This window comes from Microcaecilia unicolor, chromosome 4 (genome assembly GCF_901765095.1).
Source record: "Microcaecilia unicolor chromosome 4, aMicUni1.1, whole genome shotgun sequence".
Classification (NCBI taxonomy): Eukaryota; Metazoa; Chordata; class Amphibia; order Gymnophiona; family Siphonopidae; genus Microcaecilia; species Microcaecilia unicolor.
Window position 1 is genome coordinate 317114615 of NC_044034.1, and position 24338 is coordinate 317138952.

Consider the following 24338-nt stretch of genomic DNA (forward strand, 5'->3'; position numbering starts at 1 on the left):
TCCTAGTATTTTGTGTTTTGATTGTGTAAGATTGTTGATCTATTATGAGGTTTTTGGTAAGTAGTGGGATTGTGCTGGCTGGATAAAACCAGGAGTTTGGTTTTGTCTCGGTTCAGTTTAAATTTGTCAATTGTGCCCCAATTTTCCATGAGGTCAAGTCCTTTTTTGGCCTTATCCAGTATCCCTATGATGCCTTTGTAGAAAGATATGTAGATGGTGACATCGTCCGAGTATATGAATGGGTTTAAACCCATTTTTTTCAGTTTCTTGCCAAGTGGAGCAATCGGGGCATTGAATATTATTGGTGATATCAAGGAACCCTGAGGGACCCCCACATTCAGGGATCCAGGAGGCTGAAAATTCATTGGACATCTTGACAAGGTAGGATCTAGTTCTTAGAAAACCGTTGAAGCAAGCCACTACCGCTCCAGTTGTTCCTATATTGTTGAGCAGAGGTATTAGTATTATGTGATCTATTAGGTCGAAAGCACTTGACATATCAAATTGTAGTAGCAGTAGTAGTATTGACTGCCCTTGGCTTATTATTCTTCTGAATTTTGTGATCAAGGTAGTTATGACTGTTTCAGTGCTATAGCATGGTCTGAAGCCTGATTGAGAGCTGTGAAGGACTGAGTAATGCATTAGGTATTCTATTAATTCTTGTGCTACTAATCCCTCCATTGGTTTTGCCAGCAGTGGTATTGATGCCACTGGTCTGTAATTAGTGAGTTCACTGATCTTGCTGGTGGCATCTTTAGGGATTAGAGTGAGTATGATGTTGCCCTTGTCAGAAGGGAAATGCCTTTCGAGAACATGTACTCTATGTGTTCAGTTAAGCGTTTGATGAACCAATCTGGTGGGTTTTCCATCATGTAGTTTGGGCAGCTAGCAGGCAGTTGGCATGTGCATATTTTGTCAGTAGAGCTTTGTTGGTATCTTAAATGAGGACCAGATTCTGTCTGCCTTGATGTGGTCCTTGTTGATTTCATATTCGTATAGGAAATCTACGAGTGTTTGTGTTGCAGCTAGGTTTGATCTTATTTTTATTATGTTTTCTTCGAAATATTGTGTGAGCTCATCTACTGTCAACACCTCAAGAGGCACCAGTCCGCAGCTAAGCCCACCTGACATCCATTTAATTTTCAACTGAATCTGTTTTTAAGTATATGTTTTTCAAAAAATAATTTTCTTTGTTTTTTTTACAGCTGAGAAAAAACTATGCACAAAGGAGGCTGCTACCAAGCCATTTAACAAAAAGGCAGCAACACACAGAGCGTGCATTAAACACTGGATTAAACACCAGGTGAGGCATACAGAGCTGTCTGCGCTAATTTCCATGTTTCTGCTTTATAGAGTGAACGAATAAAACAGATCACTTTCAGCATAGTAATTTCGCTTCAAAAGAGCAGCACGGTTTCAAGCTCTCTCTCCATCCCTCTTTTCCATCTCCACAGTGCTCCATTACAAAACACTAACATAAGCTGGGAATACACTGGAAAGCAGTGATGAGAAAAACTGACTTGGGCCGATCTGGAGGTTCTATGCCTCTACTGGCATGCAGAAGAATCTGCATTTGATAGCCAGCTAAGATCTTCCTCTCCCCGAGTCATCCAGGAAAAGTAATGGAGCAGAGGCAGCCTTCACAGCCCCTGGGGGGTGGGGAGAGAAAAAAAAAGTCTTAGCTATTAAAACACCAAGAAGAGAGCTTTAGAGCTCACAAATGCAGAGCTCTGGAAGGAGCCCAGGTGTCTGGGACCCTACCTCTCCCAGCTGAGGGCTGCTACTGTAATGAGGCCCAAATGCACTAAACCTTAACAACCCTTTTAACGACCCTTTACTGACCCTTAATGAACCTGTAGCATGCATCAAAGGCCATTTTCCGAGGAAGCTAGCAGCTAACGAAAAACAGAATGCAAACGAGAAACCACCATTGAAATGTGGACAATTCGGAATGCACTAACCACACCGACGATTGCAACGAATCATCTACTGTCTGAAATTTAATGTGAGCTCAGACCTGTCGTTAAGGCCTGAGCTGTCATCTCCCCGCTGGCCCCTGCACCATAAAAATCATGTTTAAAAAGAAAAGTGAGCTCCCTGCTTCCCTCTGCCTAAAATAAAAATGAAACTAACATAAAAAAAGGATCGGGAGGGGGCAAAGGCGCTCATCAGGAGCGTCCTGTATGGACAGCCTTGCCCCCCCGCCCCGCCCGAGGTCGCCGCTGCTCCCCGGTTCCCCCTGCATTATAAATAAAAAATCAAAACACAAATCATAACTTTAGCAGCCCCGGCTCCCCCTCCCTTCCTCTCTACTTTTCTCCCCACAGCTCCGCCTCCCGAATCCTCCGCCCTGTGCCCCGCCCCCTCTGCCCCCTCCTGGGGTCGTCGCCGCCATTCCCCCCCTCCACCAGGCCCCCTCCTACCGGGCCCGTGCAGCGCCTCTCACCTCTGTGTGAAGGCGCTGCACGAGCAAGAACAGCTCAGCTGATGCCTTCACATCTCTCTCTTCCTGGGCCCGCCCCCGTCTGACGTAAGTAACCTACTTAGGTTACTTACGTCAGACGGGGTGGGCCCAGGAAGAGGGGGAAGCGGGGAGCAGCGGCGAACTCGGGCGGGGTGGGGGCAAGGCCGTCCGTGAAGGACGCTCCTGATGAGCACCTTTGCCCCCTCCTGATCCATGCAACGTGTTTGTGTTTTGGTTTTTTTTGGGGTACTTTTGACATTTGTGGCATGTGCAGAGCAGCCAGCATAACGCTTGGCTGCTCTGCGCATGCGTTAGGGGCCAATTACCGACGGGGATTACACAGGTTTGAAGCATTGTACTTTACAGTACCGTACCGAACATGTGCGACTTTTTTTTTTGGTGCATCCTTTGTTTTTTAAAATTCGTTAGGGACTTTAACGTTTTAGATTTTTTAACGTTTGGTTGATGCATCTGGCCCTGAGTACGCTAAAGGTAAGTTAAGAACTGGCAAAACATCCCCAGATGACTATAATGAAAAAACCAACACAAAAACCTACTGGTACGTTGGAACAAATGGTATTTTACTGAAGTCTTATTTTTTATATGTTTAACCAATACTTGATAAATGAAAATTAGGTTAAGATATGTATAGAAAATATAGTTTGAGGGGACGAGGCCAGGCACAAGCAGTAAGCAACAGATCATAGACTACCTACGTGGGAGGGTAATTTTTTATCCTAGGTTGGGAGGGCAAGCAGGTGCCTATTTTGGGCCTATTTTTAAACAGGTATATAAGCACCTATGTGTGTCTTTATAAAATTGCTCCATAAAAAAAGCTGAAAATCATAACTAATGTGGAGGGGTGGACATTTACACGTGCTTAGAAGCATGTGTAAATATTTGCATGTGTTAAGCCACAACTCCAACCAAAATCTGTGCCCAAGTATGCTCACACCTAAGTCATGTAAAAGTGCATACACTCTTGTCATCATGCACACGTTTGAATGTAAAAAACCCTTTATAAAATTACTCCCAAAGTGAACAAAAACAGAGCACATTGTAGTCAGTACTTCTCAGTTTATGAAAATACTGAACATTTATTATTGTATAGTCATTACTTCAAAAGGCCAATAAGAATTACATATTTTCCCTGTAGAAAGAAAGAACAATAGAGACCCTTCTAAAGTGATGCATCAATGATGGAACCAAAGGTCTGATTCCCACTGCAGCTCCTTGTGACACTGGGTAAGTCACTTAACCCTCCATTGTCCCTGGTACAAAATAAGTTCCTGAATATATGTAAACTGCTTTGAATGTAGTTGCAAAAACCTCAGAAAGGCGGTATATCAAGTCCCATTTCCCTTTCCCTCTCTAAAAAATCACACGTGCATCATGCCCTTTGCCCTTCCAAATGTTGCAAATCTGATTGGGTGATGTGGAAGATGAATTTTAACCAGCCGGGCAACGGCAGAGTGCACAAGCCACCGTTGCACAAATTTTATGCAAAGGGAACCAGCTGGGTTCAAGTGGGTCAGTATCGCATTCATTTGATGTCTCCTCCCAGCCACCAAGAATATAACGAAAAGCTACCCATGCAAGGCATGATGGTTAAAAACATCATGCCCATGGTGGAAAGCAAGACTTCCCAGGGTTACTCCTGGCTAAGAATGAGATCTAAAAACCTGAATTAGGGCACTGAAGCAGCTGCACAACTGAAGCACAGGGAGCCTGTAATGCCACCATTGCCAAGGCAACAGCTTTTTATCTCTATACGTGATTGCCACGATTATACAACATTGCAGCTAGGAAATCGTGAGACAGCAACACATTTCAATGGTCTTAATTACTCTGCATGTTATTTTTAGCTAGAATTAGAGAGAGACTATACAATGGCAAAGAAAGTTTGACCTCTTGAATCACTAAATATTGTTGCTCATCCTTTCTGGCAGGCACAGTTCCCTCTTCGCCTCCCCACAGGAAGCAGGTGTTATCTTTTGGACAACAGTTGAAGGGAAGAGGAGGGTTACCAACTGGATCCAGATTCACCCAACAGGGTTGATCCAGTCCTGGGTTTACCCCATTGCATGCAGGGGACTTGTAGATCCGATTTCTTCACTGCATTCCCTAAGAAAAGTAAGACTACAAGTCCCTGCTTGCAATGGGGTAAACCCATAACTGGACCAATTATGTCAGGTGAATGTGGATTCAGTTGGCAACCTTAGCAAAGATTTGGACTAAGAGAAACAGCACCCACCCTGGTCCTGATGGTCAGCTACTATGACAGAGTCTGTTTGTACCGTATTTTTTTTTATATATAATTATATCAAACCAAATGACGACTTAAGTGTTTCCAAAAAGAGGCTTGTAACTACCCTAGATGCAACTCAACCATAGAGGTATATTTTGGAAGTAGATATGAAGCTTCATTGATCTCTGTCTCATTCATAGCCTGTTCTGATTAATAACACACAGTATGTGCCAACTTGTCAAAAAAAGGCCTGGTGTAAAATGTTTTGACAGGAAGCACATTTGGTTGGGGGAGAGGTCCTGATAGGGAAGGGCCATAACAGAACCAGCCTTACCATAATCTGAATCTCTCTCTTGCAGACTTGAAGGTCATGTTCGTTATTTACATACATGCGTTTCAGGGCACACTTCACACCGTTGTTAGTTCGTACCAGGAACACGATTGCAAATCCACCTACAAAGAAAGGAGGCATCTTTTTTTAGTTTCTGTGCAGGAACACACAGGGACACAATGTACACAATCACTCAGTTTCATGCCTCTTCCCCTCCGATCTATTACACTCCCATTTTGCTAAGAATGAGTGCAGCACTTTTTAAGATAGAAAATGCCACTGCTGGCACAAGTCTGTTCAGCCAATTCCCTGCACTGTGGTGGCACTGCAGAGCTTAGAACAGGATGGCACCACCTACTCAACAGCTGCTGCATTATTGCCTAATTCCAGTCCCGGTTTTACTCAGGTCTGTGGGACTTGTAGTCCTGCTTTTCCTTATGAATGTGAATTTAGTTCAGTGGAGAAAACAGGTCAACAATTCTATTCCACAGTTCCACAGGAAACAGCATGAATGCTCTGTACCTGCACCCACTCACAACTGGAAGCATCATCTAGTATGGGAAAGATAATTTTAGCCTACACATCCTTTCCCGTCCATGGAATAAAGCTGACAAAAGGCACGGCACACAGGTTAGCAAATACACACTGTCCCTGCATCTGGACTTACTCGCATGTACATGTTACCGACTTAATATGCACGCTCCATAACCACTGTCCAGTTCATACCGACTGAACATATTATCGTGGCACACAACACAGCAAAGCTGAGCAAATATGAATATGTGTCTGGTGGTGGTTGGAGAGTAGCTCAGTAGACTACATTAAACCCAAACTAAGGGGGGAAAAATCCCCAAAACACAACACAAGCAGGTAGAGCAATAAAGGTGTTTCAGATTTCGCACACTGGTGGGGGGGTGGGGGTGGGGAACAAAAGCTATAAATGAAAGTCACGGTAAGTCTGAATGTGAAGATAAACAGAAGATGATCATGTAGCACCACGTTACAGCAGTGGTGCAGGCAACATTTAAGAGTAAGCAAGGAAGTTCATCTTAAACGCCTTTTATAATAAATGCAAATTTTAAGTGACTAGGCATACAAAACTAGATAGTGGGGACCCAGGTGAGCTGAGTTTAAAAAAAAAAAAAAAGTTTTGACAAGTTCCTGGAGGAAAAATTCATAAACTGCTATTGAGGTGGACATGGGGATAGGTATTGTCCCGGGGAATGGTAGCATGGAATCTTGCTCTATTTGGGATTCTGCCAGGTACTGACTGGCTATATGGCCCTTTGGTCTGACCCAGCAGAGCAATTCTTATGTTTGAATGTTTACAACTGGTCCAAAACACAGTATCATGAATAATCATGGGACCCAAGAAATTTGATGCCATCTCCCCAATTTTATATCTGTTACACTGGCTGCTGCAAAAGGTGAGGATCAGTTGAAGGCCATTTGGTTGGATTATTCACATTACTTGACATCCTTACTGAAGGAGTATGTACTTAAGAGTCAAGCACACTCAAGCCTAGAAGTTCTCCCAACATAGAAGGCAACAAGATATGCAGGTCCACATTTCTAGAGCACACTCTCCCAAGACCTAAGAGGAGTTAGTTAAAACCTTAATTTTTTTGAACAGTGCTTTCCTCAATTATATAGGGCAGAGGTAGAAAAGAACAGGAGTGAGTAAGGAGAAAGAGGAAGTGATGGGGTGGGAGGACAGTGGATTGTTATATTTATTTTTGTATTGTAAACTGCTCCAATGTACTAAATATGCACTCCAGGAAGCAATGTACCAAGCTTCATTAATTATAAGAAAATAATAATTTGCCATACTGGGTCAGACTGATGGCTAATTGAGGTCAAAAGTGCCTGGCAGAATCCCAAGTAATAATCAGATTCTAATCCAAGGGATAAATAGTGGCTTTTCCCATGTGTACCTTAATAGCAGACTATGAACTTTTCCTCCAGGAACTTGTCCAAACCTTTTTCAAACCCAGATATGCTAACCGCTGTTACCACATCCTCAGGCAATGAATTTCAGAGCTTAACTATTCGTTGAATGAAAAAATATTCTCTCCTGTTTTTAAAGTATTTCGATAAAATTTCATAAGCGTCCTCTCATCTTTGTACTTTTTGAAAGCATGAACAATTTATGTTTACCTGTTCTACTCCATTCACAATTTTATAAGCCTTCCATCAGCTCTCTTTTCCAAGCTGAAGAGCCCTAACCTCTTAAGCCTTTCCTTATATGAAAGGAGTTCCATCCCCTTTATCATTCTGGTCACTCGTCATTGAACCTTTTCTAATTCTGCTATATCTTTTTGAGATGAGATACAGAGACCAGAACTGCACACAATATTCAAGATGAGGTTGCATCATGGAGTGATACAGAGGGATTATAATTTTCTGTCTTATTTTCTATTCCTTTCCTAATAATTCCTACATTCTGTTTGCTTTTTTTGGCCACCGCACAATGAGTGGAATATTTCAATGAATTATCCACAATGACACCTAGATCTTTTTCCTGGGTGCTGACTCCTAATGTGGAACCTAGTATCAAGGAGTTACAATTTGGATTATTCTTCCCAATGCACATCACCTTTTGTTTGTCCACATTAAATTTTATCTTAACAGTAAAACATGAAATATTTCCTATGCATCCATGAAAAAAAAACACGACAATTTTTCACAAAAATAACTTGTTGAAAGTCATCAAAATACAACATAGATTAATGATGATAATCAACAAACTGCCAACTGTCTAAAATATCCAAACAAAAAGGGACATAGGACAAACATTTCAATTTAAACCCCCTCTTTACCCTCTCCTCCACCCCTCCCCCTCCAAAAAGATCCAGCAATGATTTATATTCAAAATTCCAATGAAACAAACCAGCCAGAAAAGTATGTATAGTTAATATTGAAGCCCAACCACTTCCCAGGAAAAATCTGTGCGTTTAAAATATTTAAAAGTGTACTCTTTAGTCTCATCTGCAAAGAGTCCGGGAAAGGAGACCACATTCATAGGAATTTGTTATTGCGCCTCTGGACCAACATTCTTTCTATATGGAGCAGCTGATGCATTTGGTTCCTCCACAGCAAAATACAGCGCTTTGCCATCGACAGGCCTCAAATAGCCAATATACATCTTGCTCTAACTCAAAATCACCCTCCAAATCTAAAAGAAAGTTTTTACTTTTTGGTAGCATTCTCCCCAAAAGATGCTCCAAATGATCCCAGGTCTCTCCCCAAAACATGCTGATCCATGCACAGTCCCACCAATAGTAAACATCAGAAAACTCACACACCACTTTATACTACGGTCTCATTCCGGACAGATTTTATGAACCCATGTTGGATGCATATTTAACAAATTATTTAAACCAATTCTGTTACCTACTTGCTGCAAAGTTCAGTGTTGGGGTAAGAAGGAAGCAAAGGCAGCAGCAAATGAATACTTTTCCCCCATCTGCATACGCAAGGCATTAGGATCATGGAAAGGAAACTTAAGTCCCCTGTTCATTGATGAGGAACAAGAAGTACAGGGGGGGGGGGGGGGGGGAAGAGGGAGGGGAACCTTCCTTCAGATACTGCCCCAGATTCCTGTTCTAGAATGATTGCTATTACGGGTGAACAGGTTATGGAAAATTTACTCTCCACAGCCAATGGCTTCTGTAGTGAGAGCGTCAACTGGGATGAAACTCAATCATTTTCAGTTTTGACAGAACATGGTGATATAGCTTAATGTACACTACCGACTCTCGTGAGGACCCCTGATACTCTCATCTCACCCCCTCAAAAGCCCACAATGACATCAATAACAAGACTCAATTTCTGCCTTGTTTTATGGAAGGGGGGTGGCAAAGAAGCTTCATGCTATGTATTTAGGGGCCAAGCAACAATACAAGCCAGGGTTTTTTAGGACATTCTTAAGAAAACCAAAGGGTATAGATAGAGAGCTTCGTATATAATTGTATGAACAAAAATGATAAATATTTGTGTGAAAAGGAAAAATTCTCAGAGTTAGGACTTACCCAAGCAGAATGCCACCATAAGGTTTAAGGCTATTCCTTGAGGGTGAATGGGTTTCTCTATCACTGAAAATCTCTCATGTGTTCAAATGAACAACAGTGAGCAAACATTTTATGATATAAATATGAGTACAAGTTAACATCTTAAATTTATATTTCACTTTAGCCTTAATATAAATGTAATAATACTATGACAAAAGTACCATTACCTTGACTATAGTATGAAAAAAAAATAGGTGAATGAGGTGTGAACGCCTGTGTAAGTGTATGTATGTATGTATGTATGTGAGAGCTAATCAAACATATAAACGGCAAGTGACCGACTCACCTGCAAATGCGCAGTAGAGTCACTCAGAACGCTAAGAGTGTAGAAGTCCAAGCCCCGCCTCCACCAGCGGTACAGGAGGGCTTGGACATGGGCGTGGAAATCGGAGGAGGAGGGAGCAGGGAGGGAAGGAGGGGGCGGAACTAAGGGAAACACGCTGGGGGGAGGGCAGGGGAGAGAGCAGGGTTGGTGGACCCGGGGGGGGGGGGGGGGGCATAGGAAAACAAAAAACTAGCCCGTTGTTACGGGCTTAATGGTTAGTACTTTTATATATTAGAACATAAATAGACAGCTTCAGTTTATAACACAGATAAAATTGTTGTCACATCTTTTGTTGTGATTGTCACTGTATTGGCATTGGGAGCACTTGCTTGCTGTTGTTCATTTGAACACATGGGAGATTTTCAATGATAGAGAAACCCATCCAGCCTCTAGGAATAGCCTTAAACCTTATGGTGGCATTCCGCTCAGGTGAGTCCTAACTCTGAGAATTTCTCCTTTTCACACAAATATTTATAATTTTTGTTCATATAATTTTATATGAAGCTCTCTATCTATACCCTTTGGTTTTCTTATGTTCTAAAAAACCCTGTATTGTTGATTGATTGATTGTTACCAGTGGTGTAGTGGGGGATTACACATTTAAATTAATGTATTTAGGTGCTACAGCAATGGAAAAGCACACAAAGCAAGAACTGAAAGAAATGCAACCCAGGTCTCGTTAACACAGTCCTGGATGCCGGCTCTGCTCCTCGGGTTAGGCAACTGGACCAAGGAGCACAAAACGTAATATCTCAATTGAGCTGGGCACAGGTCAGGACTGGGCTAAATCTCGGCAGGCCGGTGTGGGGGTTCGCCACTACGTTTTGTCGCTGCAACACAGTCCACAAAAGAATCCCCTCACTCCAAAGGTTGCTCTTAAACAATGAACCTCACTAACTTAAACAGGAACTCCCTGCATCAAGTCAGGTCAACAGTCATCCACTCTCATTCCCTTGGGGGGGATCAGATGGAAATTGTTCAGTCTCATTAAAATGTCCACTTGGCCCATAACTCTCAAGACCATCCCACTCGGCAGGACAACAAAGGACTGCATCCCATTCCTTCACCAGACAAGCATCCCACTGCACTTTTCCCCAGCTGCTGGACCGATTCCAGGACCGGACATCCCTGTCTGTTCTCTCTCTGAGGTGCGATTCCACTTTCCGCTTCTGAACAGAACATGTCATTTCCTGCTCTACTCGCGCGCGGTGGGGGGGAGGAAGTATCCTCTCTCTCCCTTCCCTGGAGCCTCCTCACTGCAACCTCTGCTCCTCAGCGGAAGTCAAATTTTTTTTTTGTTACATTTGTACCCCGCGCTTTCCCACTCATGGCAGGCTCAATGCAGCTTACATGGGGCAATGGAGGGTTAAGTGACTTGCCAAGAGTCACAAGGAGCTGCCTGTGCCTGAAGTTGGAATTGACCTCAGTTCCCCAGGACCAAAGTCCACCACCCTAACCACTAGGCCACTCCTCCACTCCAATTTCCAAATGTAGCTGCTGCTTCTGATGCTGGGCAGGATAGCCCCTCGACTCCACAGGTCCTGGCAAAGGTTTGGATAAACAAAGACCTTGTGCTTAAAATGGCAGACAGACACTTATCTCACATTGCCCCTCCCCCCAATTACTTTAATGACCAACATGGAATTTTCATATATTTTCATTTTCTCTCATATCAGAACTATACCCCTACACAGACACCACATATGAAGCGGTCGAGTATACCCCTCCTCCCAGCCGACAACCATTCCCATCACTCCTCCAGACCCCTGGTTAGGAGCCAGCTATGATCTAGTAATCCCCTGGGGGAAACTCACCCAGACTTAATTCCATTGTCAGTTTCCCCCGGGGGGGGGGGAGGGGATTACAGAAAGATTATAAAACATTTCCAGTGGTAATGTCCGTTGTATACACTATGACAAGAGGAAAATGAATCCTGCTTAATCAAACTGAGCTAGGAATGTCCTCAACTATACCCCAAAAGAAAGACTGAATTGCAAAACACAACCACAGTTGACAACCTGTTACACAGAGGTGACACTCCTAAAACAACTGAAATGTAGAAATAAGGGTCAACAAGTTGCTGGTAAGACCTTTTCATGGAACTCAACACATCTAACAAGCTTTTGAAAACTATGATCCATCAGGTCAATGAAGAAACAACACAATTAGACTAATGTGGACACCAGACTGGATAAGACCATCCTCAGACCAAGCCTTTAATAGGTTCAGATCTTTGGATGACCTAGATAGGATGTCAAACATCACTGGATGCTGGCCATGACCCATGACTAGCTGGAAAGTGGGACGGACCAGATAAACCGACTCTAAACATGACACTGTCTCACAATGGATTAGTTTGTGCTGTTCAAATCAATTCTATTATTGCTGCCACGGTTAGATTTATAGGAAGAAACGAATCATTCATCATCAGGGGGAACATGTGGAACCTAGCCAGCTCCAAGGAACCAGCTATGAGAATCCTTAAGGATTCTTTCCAACCGTGGAACAATTTTGCTATCTATACCTGCCAAAGAACTTTTCACTGGCTGATTATTAACCAGCTAGTTTCTCAGTGTAGCCAAAAGATACAGAGGTGGCTTAGCTCATAACTTGGGATGTTACTGTTTCAATAACACTTAGGGCTTTTTCTTAAGTGTTTACAGACTGTAAATGTAGGTACCTTTCAGCTAATTAAGGGTTCCTTGACGGTACAAAAAATTACAGGCATCTGTGTTTTTCCAGCTTACCTAATAAACACCTATTTATTTTACAATGGGGTTATTTTGTTAATGTTTAATCAGTTAAAACCAAAAGATCAGAAGCCCCAAAATAATAAATGGTCTCTTTTACGGGAGGCCCAATCCAATAAGAGTTCTTTTGCCCCCACTACCACACGAGAGCCATTCAGTGATCTGTAGGGTTCTCAACTAGCTCCAGATTCACCCGACAGGGTTGATCCAGTCCTGGGCTTACCCTAACGCGTGCAGGGACTTGTAGCCCTGCTTTTCTTAGGGAATACAATGGGGAAATCAGAACCACAAATCCCTGCATGCAATGGGGTAAGCCAGGACTGGATCAACCCTGTCAGGTGAATCTGGGTCTAGTTAGCAACTCTAGTGGTCTATCTGAAGTCAATTGCCGATACCTATCCAGTTCCCACAGCATATTGTGCATATCCATGTCACTACAACCCATCGTTCTGGTAGCAACAAGAAATTTCTAGAGACACTAAAAATGGGCTGGGCACAGAAAGTTCATCCACATGAACAGGGCAGAATGTAGACTAAAGCAAGATGTACATGGGGAGAGGGGCTTACCTTGCACCGCTGTTACCCATGCTGTAGTACAGAGGTAATGCAGTGTGTGTAGTGAGAGAGCAAGGGGAGAGGGGTAGAGTAGAAGCAGCTCACTCTGCTGTTATTCATGCTGTACTCAAAATTAAAGATTCTGATTTCTTGTGTTTGTGGATGACTTTTCAGAAGCAGAAAACACCAGAAGGCAGATTTAAAGGGGAAAAAATCCCTTTCCATAATAAAATCAGCCCTGTCTTATAAAGACATAGGCCCACAGGACAAAATGAATCCAACTTTTTTAATCTGGTTATCTGAAATGATGGGAAAACTGCCATACCCAACAGAGAACAGTACAAAAGAATATCTAACCCAAAAATCTTCAAGCCACACAAATATCTGTCTGTTGGTGCATCAAAAACCACACACAGTTTCCTCTACAATAAGCAGTCAACATAATGTTAGGTACATGGTGACTGAACACTGCTGTACCTCTGAAAATATACAATTCTGAATGATTTTTCCACTAACCTGACGAAGACCTTGGAGCTCTGGAAAGTTTGCCATAAAACGTATTAAATCAGTGCAATAAGAAGGCCTCACTCATGACCTATGAGCTCTGTTAGTAACTGGAAGGGATAAATGAAAGGACAGAACGGCACACTGATCTGCAGGCTACATAACGAGGAAAGATGAAACAGCAGAGATGTTTAGAATATAAAAAGATGGTGTTTTAAAACCAAAATGAAGGGGCATCCAAAAATTCCCGGACCAATGAAAATAATTGTAATTAGGCAACAGAGAAAGGAATGTATCATTGCTCCCTCTCCCCAAAGAGTATACACACTGTCTCCCACTGAAAACTACAAGGCAGAGATCCCCCACCCCTTTTTCTGTCCATTTTAAAAATGTGACTCAGTCACACAAAACAAAAACCCACTCATACCAGCAGCTGGAATATGAAGTGCCACGAAAGGCCTGTTGGAAATAGCACAAACTGGATGCCAAAATAAGCCTTCCTTCCAGCCATTCACAGTAACTTCTCCAGAAGCCCATGTTAAACCTCATTAACACAGCACAGCGCCTCATGGAGCGTTTTATCAACAGGCTTTTAGCCTGAATTTGTCAGCCTGTAATTACTGGCCAAGGGCAACTCTCTAATCCTACTAGGACATATAATTTTGTTTACTAAGAAACAATTTTCAGAAATCAAACTGCAGCCTTGGCTATCATTTGGTGACCGCTGTTCCTCAAAGGACCCAAATATCACGCAAAGTTAAGATAATTATTTTAAAAAAAGAAAGAAAGAAAGAAAAGGAAAACCATCTTATGACTGCAGAAGTCACATGATATTTCACATGACCAGCCAATACATTGATTCAGTGGCAGTGTGCTGTGCCCTTTCGGCTTTTTCTCTTTAGGCAGTTCCAAATGATAGCAAGTCTGAAACAATGCCAGGACTGGCCCGAGGAGGGAACATGAGCCTAACAATTTCCTTGTCCCCTCCTCTATTTCTTTATGTGAGTTATTGCGGTCCTATTTTTATTTATTTTGCACATTTATATCCCACTTTTTCCCCACAGTTTTGCAGGCTCAAAGTGGCTTACAATGTACTGATAGGCTATCGCCAGATCAGTGGTGATACGATTACAATTAAAATTAGACAGAATAAAAGAAACGGGGAAAGGATAAGAGTCTAAAATGGTCCGTAGATATGTTGTTAGAAAGGACTTCAGGTTACATATTGAATCCTTGGAGTAGGCTGAACCTCTTTCGGCTGGAAGAGATGTAAATGTAAATAGATACTTTTGTTCTGTTTTAGACTGTAACACTGCTCTGCCCATCAGAGCAGACTAGCAAATGTTAATAAACTATGAAAACTATAAACTAAACTAAACACCACTGTTCAGACATACAGAATAACCTTCAAACACTTTCTTACCCCTCAAATGCTCCTCGCACAAAACCTGCCTGTTTTAAGTACACTAAGGGCCAGTATATTATTCCCATTCCTTGGCTGCTCATCATTCATATCTTTGAGCAGCGTACACTGTATCCATTTGAAAATCACATACCCAGCTATAGGCTTTTTGCTGCTGAAGCAACACCTTTACCGATAAGGGTTAACAATTTTTATTCAGGATCAAACAAATCCAACATTGGCTCCCTGTCACAGATCGCATCACCTTTAAACCTTGATCTCTAGTTCACCAAATCCTTTATGGTGAAGTACCTGGCTATATGATAGATCTCATCTCCCTACCACTTCGGAATACGTTCCGGCTCTCCCGTTCATATCTTACCCTTCACTATCCGAATTGCAATGGAGTCAAGCACAAGACTGCGTACGCTACCTCCTTCTCTTTCATTGGCACTCAGTTTTGGAACTCTTTACCGAGGTCCATCAAAACCACTACAGATTATCTTTCCGGAAATCGCTGAAGACCATGTTATTCAAAAGTGCCTACCCTGCGGACTCCCCTACGTCTTGCCCCATCCTTGGCCACCTTTAAATCTAGACTGAAAGCAAACCTCTTTAACATTGCTTTTGACTCGTAACCACTTGTAACCACTCGCCTCCACCTACCCTCCTCTCTTCCTTCCCGTTCACATTAATTGATTTGATTTGCTTACTTTATTTATTTATTTTTTGTCTATTAGATTATAAGCTCTTTGAGCAGGGACTGTCTTTCTTCTATGTTTGTGCAGCGCTGCGTATGCCTTGTAGCGCTATAGAAATGCTAAATAGTAGTAGTAGTAGTGACTCAACTGCATCTAGAGACATTTGGACATATCCCCCTTCCCTCAAACTTTGCCCTCTCCTTCCATCCATTCCTATTCTTCCCCATTATCTCTTGTAGGTTTGCTGTATTAGCTTCATTTTACTGCATTGGCGCCTGCCTCTGTGGTGCATTGTAAGCCACATTGAGCCTGACACTGTTGGGAAACTGTGGGGTACAAATGAGATAATAAATAAAATAAAACATCTAGCAACTAAACAACATATCTAAACAAAAGTGTCAATTGATTACAAGACAGCAATCAAACTGAACAGAACAATAAGTGAAAACATTATACAGCAAAACGCTGGATAACACATGATCCCAGTTTTGTTGTATGGAAGAAAAATACAAAACAAAACAAAAAACTCCCCCCCCCAACCCCACTTTAGCCCAGATCTTAAACACTGAGATGACCCAGCGTCTGGACTCTTATGACCCCAGGCCATCATTGAAGAGTTAACAACCAGTATTCACAGTCCACCCTCCCCTACCCAAGCAGAGAACCCAAAACATTCCTAATATAACAGTATCAACTTAGGAAACGCTCTGAAACCTGTTCAATACTGCACTTTTGCTTTGTGGGAGATAGTTTGCAAGTAACAATTCCAGATAGATGTGAAAGCCCGCCGTCTCTTTGGGGAATTTCAAACAGACCTTGCTTCCCATAACATAAAAGCATGCAATTTATTTCTCCAGTACCAGAAAAAGGGAGGCTCCTCCTCCATTCAATGCTTAAGAATGCATTTCTTCCCGAATGCATAAGCTTTACACAGTAGTAAATGCAAATTTTTGTTTGAAAGCCCATAGGCCTCCCATTTATTCAGTAAGACTCCCTTCCAGGAAAGCGAATGCTACATACCTGTAGAAGGTATTCTCCGAGGACAGCAGGCTGATTGTTCTCACTGATGGGGTGACGTCCACGGCAGCCCCTCCAATCGGAAACTTCACTAGCAAAGTCCTTTGCTAGCCCTCGCGCGCCCGCGCGCACCGCGCATGCGCGGCCGTCTTCCCGCCCGAAACCGGCTCGAGCCGGCCAGTCCAGTATGTAGCAAGACAATACACTTCAAGGGAAGACACAACTCCAAAGGGGAGGCGGGCGGGTTTGTGAGAACAATCAGCCTGCTGTCCTCGGAGAATACCTTCTACAGGTATGTAGCATTCGCTTTCTCCGAGGACAAGCAGGCTGCTTGTTCTCACTGATGGGGTATCCCTAGCCCCCAGGCTCACTCAAAACAACAACATTGGTCAATTGGGCCTCGCAACGGCGAGGACATAACTGAGATTGACCTAAAAAATTTACCAACTAACTGAGAGTGTAGCCTGGAACAGAACAAACAGGGCCCTCGGGGGGTGGAGTTGGATCCTAAAGCCCAAACAGGTTCTGAAGAACTGACTGCCCGAACCGACTGTCACGTCGGGTATCCTGCTGCAGGCAGTAATGAGATGTGAATGTGTGGACAGATGACCACGTCGCAGCTTTGCAAATTTCCTCCATGGTGGCTGACTTCAAGTGGGCTACCGACGCTGCCATGGCTCTAACATTATGAGCCGTGACATGACCCTCAAGAGCCAGCCCAGCCTGGGCGTAAGTGAAGGAAATGCAATCTGCTAGCCAATTGGAGATGGTGCGTTTCCCGACAGCGACCCCTAGCCTGTTAGGGTCGAAAGAAACAAACAATTGGGCGGACTGTCTGTGGGGCTGTGTCCGCTCCAGATAGAAGGCCAATGCTCTCTTGCAGTCCAATGTGTGCAGCTGACGTTCAGCAGGGCAGGAATGAGGACGGGGAAAGAATGTTGGCAAGACAATTGACTGGTTCAGATGGAACTCCGACACAACCTTTGGCAGAAACTTAGGGTGAGTGCGGAGGACTACTCTGTTGTGATGAAATTTGGTGTAAGGGGCCTGGGCTACCAGGGCCTGAAGCTCACTGACTCTACGAGCCGAGGTAACTGCCACCAAGAAAATGACCTTCCAGGTCAAGTACTTCGGATGGCAGGAATTCAGTGGCTCGAAAGGAGGTTTCATCAGCTGGGTGAGAACGACATTGAGATCCCATGACACTGTAGGAGGCTTGACAGGGGGCTTTGACAAAAGCAAACCTCTCATGAAGCGAACAACTAAAGGCTGTCCTGAGATCGGCTTACCTTCCACTTGGTAATGGTATGCACTGATTGCACTAAGGTGAACCCTTACGGAGTTGGTCTTCAGACCAGACTCAGACAAGTGGAGAAGGTATTCAAGCAGGGTCTGTGTAGGACAAGAGCGAGGATCTAGGGCCTTGCTGTCACACCAGATGGCAAACCTCCTCCAATGAAAGAAGTAACTTCTCTTAGTGGAGTCTTTCCTGGAAGCAAGCAAGATGCGGGAGACACCCTCTGGCAGACCCAAAGAGGCAAAGTCTACGCCCTCAACATCCAGGCCGTGAGAGCCAGGGACTGGAGGTTGGGATGCAGAAGAGCCCCTTCGTCCTGCGTGATGAGGGTCGGAAAACACTCCAATCTCCACGGTTCTTCGGAGGATAACTCCAGAAGAAGAGGGAACCAGATCTGACGCGGCCAAAAGGGAGCAATCAGAATCATGGTGCCTCGGTCTTGCTTGAGTTTCAACAAAGTCTTCCCCACCAGAGGAATGGGAGGATAAGCATACAGCAGACCTTCCCCCCAATCCAGGAGGAAGGCATCCGACGCCAGTCTGCCGTGGGCCTGAAGCCTGGAACAGAACTGAGGGACCTTGTGGTTCACCTGAGATGCGAAGAGATCCACCAGGGGGGTGCCCCACGCCTGGAAGATCTGTCGCACCACACGGGAATTGAGCGACCACTCGTGAGGTTGCATAATCCTGCTCAACCTGTCGGCCAGACTGTTGTTTACGCCTGCCAGATATGTGGCTTGGAGCACCATGCCTTGACGGCGAGCCCAAAGCCACATGCTGACGGCTTCCTGACACAGGGGGCGAGATCCGGTGCCCCCCTGCTTGTTGACATAGTACATGGCAACCTGATTGTCTGTCTGAATTTGGATAATTTGGTGGGACAGCCGATCTCTGAAAGCCTTCAGAGCGTTCCAGATCGCTCGCAACTCCAGAAGATTGATCTGTAGATCGCTTTCTTGGAGGGACCACCTTCCTTGGGTGTGAAGCCCATCGACATGAGCTCCCCATCCCAGGAGAGACGCATCCGTGGTCAGCACTTTTTGAGGCTGAGGAATTTGGAAGGGACGTCCCAGAGTCAAATTGGAGCAAATCGTCCACCAATACAGGGATTCGAGAAATCTCGTGGACAGGTGGATCACGTCTTCTAGACCCCCGGCGGCCTGATACCACTGGGAGGCTAGGGTCCATTGAGCAGATCTCATGTGAAGGCGGGCCATGGGAGTCACATGAACTGTGGAAGCCATGTGGCCCAGCAATCTCAACATCTGCCGAGCTGTGATCTGCTGGGACGCTCGCACCCGCGAGACGAGGGACAACAAGTTGTTGGCCCTCGCCTCTGGGAGATAGGCGCGAGCCGTCCGAGAATCCAGCAGGGCTCCGATGAATTCGAGTTTCTGCACTGGGAGAAGATGGGACTTTGGGTAATTTATCACAAACCCCAGTAGCTCCAGGAGGCGAATAGTCATCTGCATGGACTGCAGGGCTCCTGCCTCGGATGTGTTCTTCACCAGCCAATCGTCGAGATATGGGAACACGTGCACCCCCAGCCTGCGAAGCGCCGCTGCTACCACAGCTAGGCACTTTGTGAACACCCTGGGCGCAGAGGCGAGCCCAAAGGGTAGCACACAGTACTGGAAGTGGCGTGCGCCCAGCTGAAATCGCAGATACTGTCTGTGAGCTGGCAGTATCGGGATGTGTGTGTAGGCATCCTTCAAGTCCAGAGAGCATAGCCAATCGTTTTGCTGAATCATGGGGAGAAGGGTGCCCAGGGAAAGCATCCTGAACTTTTCTTTTACGAGATATTTGTTCAGGGCCCTTAGGTCTAGGATGGGACGCATCCCCCCTGTTTTCTTTTCCACAAGGAAGTACCTGGAATAGAACCCCAGCCCTTCTTGCCCGGATGGCACGGGCTCGACCGCATTGGCGCTGAGAAGGGCGGAGAGTTCCTCTGCAAGTACCTGCTTGTGCTGGAAGCTGTAGGACTGAGCTCCCGGTGGACAATTTGGAGGTTGAGAGGCCAAATTGAGGGTGTATCCTTGCCGGACTATTTGGAGAACCCACTGATCGGAGGTTATAAGAGGCCACCTTTGGTGAAAAGCTTTCAACCTCCCTCCGACAGGCAGGTCGCCCGGCACTGACACTTGGATGTCGGCTATGCTCTGCTGGAGCCAGTCAAAAGCTCGCCCCTTGCTTTTGCTGGGGAGCCGCGGGGCCTTGCTGATTCGCACGCTGCTGACGAGAGCGAGCGCGCTGGGGCTTAGCCTGGGCCGCAGGCTGTCGGGAAGGAGGATTGTACCTACGCTTGCCAGAAGTATAGGGAACAGTCTTCCTTCCCCCGAAAAATCGTCTACCTGTAGAGGTAGAAGCTGAAGGCTGCCGGCGGGCGAACTTGTCGAATGCGGTGTCCCGCTGGTGGAGAGACTCTACCACCTGCTCGACTTTTTCGCCAAAAATGTTATCCGCACGGCAAGGCAAGTCCGTAATCCGCTGCTGGATTCTATTCTCCAGGTCGGCGGCACGCAGCCATGAGAGCCTGCGCATCACCACACCTTGAGCAGCGGCCCTGGACGCAACATCAAAAGTGTCATAAACTCCTCTGGCCAGGAATTTTCTGCACGCCTTCAGCTGCCTGACCACCTCCTGAAAAGGCTTGGCTTGCTCAGGGGGAAGAGCATCAACCAAGCCCGCCAACTGCCGCACATTATTCCGCATGTGTATGCTCGTGTAGAGCTGGTAAGACTGGATCTTGGACACGAGCATAGAGGAATGGTAGGCCTTCCTCCCAAAGGAGTCTAAGGTTCTAGCGTCCTTGCCCGGGGGCGCCGAAGCATGTTCCCTAGAACTCTTAGCCTTCTTTAGGGCCAAATCCACAACTCCAGAGTCATGAGGCAACTGAGTGCGCATCAGCTCTGGGTCCCCATGGATCCGGTACTGGGACTCGATCTTCTTGGGAATGTGGGGATTAGTTGATGGCTTGGTCCAGTTCGCAAGCAATGTCTTCTTCAGGACATGGTGCAAGGGAACAGTGGACGCTTCCTTAGGTGGAGAAGGATAGTCCAGGAGCTCAAACATTTCAGCCCTGGGCTCGTCCTCCACAACCACCGGGAAGGGGATGGCCGTAGACATCTCCCGGACAAAGGAGGCAAAAGACAGACTCTCGGGAGGAGAAAGCTGTCTCTCAGGAGAGGGAGTGGGATCAGACGGAAGACCCTCAGACTCCTCGTCAGAGAAATATCTGGGATCTTCCTCTTCCTCCCACGAGGCCTCACCCTCGGTGTCAGACACAAGTTCACGGACCTGTGTCTGCAACCTCGCCCTGCTCGACTCCGTGGAACCCCGTCCACGATGGGGGCGTCGAGAGGTAGACTCCCTCGCCCGCATCGGCGAAGCTCCCTCCGCCGACGTAGTCGGGGAGCCTTCCTGGGAGGTGGCCGCGGTCGGTACCGCACGCGGTACCGACGTCGGGGACCTCAACCTGGGCGATGGGCCAGCCGGCGCCACGCTCGACGGTACCGGTGGCGCAAGCACCGCCGGTACCGGAGGGGTAGGGCGCAACAGCTCTCCCAGAATCTCTGGGAGAACGGCCCGGAGGCTCTCGTTTAGAGCGGCTGCAGAGAAAGGCTGAGAGGTCGATGCAGGCGTCGACGTCAGTACCTGTTCCGGGCGTGGAGGCTGTTCCGGGCTGTCCAGAGCGGAGCGCATCGACACCTCCTGAACAGAGGGTGAGCGGTCCTCTCGGTGCCGATGCCTGCTGGGTGCCGAATCCCTCGGCGACCCAGAGCTCTCAGTGCCGACACGGGGAGGAGACCGGTGTCGATGCTTCTTCGATTTCTTCCGAAGCATGTCACCGGAGCTCCCCGGCACCGACGAGGAGGACGTCGAATCCATCCGTCGCTTCCTCGGGGCCGAGACTGAAGAAGGTCGATCTCGGGGGGGCTGTACCGCAGGAGCCCTCAGGGTAGGCGGAGACCCACCCGAGGGCTCACCGCCACCAGCAGGGGAATGGACAGCCCTCACCTGCACTCCACCCGATGCACCACCGTCCGACGACATCAGCAGACGAGGTCCTGGTACCACCGACGTCGATGCAGCTATCCGATGTCTCGGCGCCGATGCAGAGGCCCGATGCCTCGATGCACTCGATGCAGGGGCGGCCGAGGAAGATGGTCTGGACGCTGACGACGTCGATGCACTCGAAGATCCCGGTGCCGATGCCGACGAAGAGCCCGAGAACAACACGTTCCACTGGGCTAGTCTCGCTACCTGAGTCCGCCTTTGAAGCAGGGAACACAGACTGCAGTTCTGAGGGCGGTGCTCGGCCCCCAGACACTGAAGACACGACGAGTGTCGATCAGTGAGCGAGATAACCCGGGCGCACTGGGTGCACTTCTTGAAGCCGCTGGAAGGCTTCGATGTCATGGGCGGAAAAATCACGCCGGCGAAATCAAAAGCCGAAATGGCGAAATTTGAAGCACCAAATTTAGAGGGAGAAAAAATCTCGACCGAGGCCGAAAAGAGGCCTACCCCGACGACGAAAGAAAACTTACCGGGGCAAAAAAGCTGGAAGTACGGGGAGGATTTACACGAAACCCGGCGGGGGGTTTCCGGAGCACTTCCCGACTAGGACAAAGCTTTCCCGAAGGAAAAAAACACGTTCAAACAAATTGGACGCGCGAGGTCGACTTTCCGGGGCTCGACACGGCGAAAACACGACCGTACCGAGTGCGGACAAAAGAAGACTGGCCGGCTCGAGCCGGTTTCGGGCGGGAAGACGGCCGCGCATGCGCGGTGCGCGCGGGCGCGCGAGGGCTAGCAAAGGACTTTGCTAGTGAAGTTTCCGATTGGAGGGGCTGCCGTGGACGTCACCCCATCAGTGAGAACAAGCAGCCTGCTTGTCCTCGGAGAATATACTATACAATGACCAAAAAGTGTCCCCAAGTATTGATGGAGCGACCTCCAAAATGCTTGAATGCCACTACATCGCCAAAAGGCATGAAAAAAGGTGTTGTTCCCCCGCTGACACTTGGACATTGGCCAACAGGCACTCTAGCAGCCTGATATTGTGATATATATGCCCTGTGGAGTATTCGGTATTGACTCTCCTGTAGTTCGGCATTTCCAACCTGCTTCGGGATAGCTTTAATCAATTTGAGAAAATCCACCCCCTTCCAATTACCTTTACTGATAATCTTGCCAACAAAACTGGTTTGGGTTGGTGCTTACCGTCTACGTAATGAGTTACCCCCACCACCACCACCTCCTCAGGTCCACCACCTAAAGAAGCTAATCCAGCCCATTTCACCCAACTGCATACATGGAGCTGTCTTTATAAAATGAGGCCTACACCTCCACCAGGACTGGATCAGCCTCCTCAGACTGCTGCAACCAGAACTGTGTGGAGGGCCCAGATGTGCCATCTGTCAAACAAACCAGCGTATTTTTCCTCCGCTCAAGGGCCTGTCAACTCTGAAAATGAGGAGGATAAGGATCTGATAGAGAGAGGAACTGAGATGTATGAAGAAATTAAAACTATTTTACACAGCATTGCACACCCAAAGGATAGCCTCCCACTTAGCTAAGACACATTTGTGCTAGGATTGGGGTGGAGCCATCAGCCATCACTGAAGAAAGTTGAAGAGCGACCAAAATGATTGAGGGAATGAACTCCTCTCATATAAGGGAAGGTGGAGATTTGGGTTCTTCAGCTTGAAGAGACAGCTGAAGAGGGTACGATGCAGGTTCTACAAAATCCTGAGTGCAGTAGAATAGGTAAAAGCAAATTGATTTTTTACTCTTTCAAAAAGTGCCAAGACTAAGCGACACTCCACGAAGATACACAGTGGCACATTTAAAACAAGTAGGAGAAAATATTTCTTCACTCAATTGATAGTTAAACTCTGGAATGTGGTTAACAGCAGTTAGCATATCTAGGTTTAAAAAAACAAAAGGTTTGGCCAAGGCAAGTCCATAATTTGCTATTAAAATAGACAAGGGGAAAGCTACTACTTATCCTTGGGATTGGTTGTGTGGAATCTTGCTACTCTTTGGAATTTTGTCAGGTACTTGTGGCCTGGATTGGCCACTGTTGGAAGAAGGATACTGGACTAGATGGACCCTTGTCCTGATCCAGTATGGCTATTCTTATATTCTTACCAGGGAGCCTTAAAGCAAGAAGTGCACAAAAAGGGAGAGCGGTAACCTCAGTTACTGGGCAGTATGTGTAAACTTGGGGGGGGGGGGGGGTTAAACATGTGCAAAACAGACAGCAAGACTACTGATCAGCCCCACCCTATTCCCAAACGGCACCTGTCCACTTTTACAGTACACATCACACCTTCTGCCTAAGACAGTTCACACTGCTGGTAAAAGACTATCACACAGCATATCCATCCAGTCATTCCAGTCTCTCTCCACCCCTGTTTGTACAGCATGCAGCAGCATAGGTCACAAGAACACATTAACATACCTCCCACACACACACTTCAGGATGTGAAACACACCATGACCTCATTTTCTGATGTCACCTGGTTAGTCTGGTTCTGCTGATACACAGTCTACCCCATCCTGCAAACACTAACAGGTAATTCAGGATTATTGCATCCGAGATATTTGTGTGAGAAGCAGATAAAAATCGCCAAACAGGACTGACTTACTGCCTGGGAACATCCTGCAGCA

General features: G+C 46.3%; 1 protein-coding gene across 16 annotated transcripts in view; it reads right to left on the minus strand.

Annotated features, from left to right (window-relative positions):
• Window positions 1-24338, minus strand: part of AAK1 (AP2 associated kinase 1) — a 149437-nt gene that overhangs the window by 106026 nt on the left and 19073 nt on the right. For all 16 annotated transcript variants that reach the window (XM_030201872.1, XM_030201873.1, XM_030201870.1 and 13 more), the window contains one exon: window positions 5047-5165. In XM_030201872.1, coding sequence (XP_030057732.1) covers window positions 5047-5165 — 119 coding nt within the window. The remainder of the gene's footprint in view (window positions 1-5046; window positions 5166-24338) is intronic.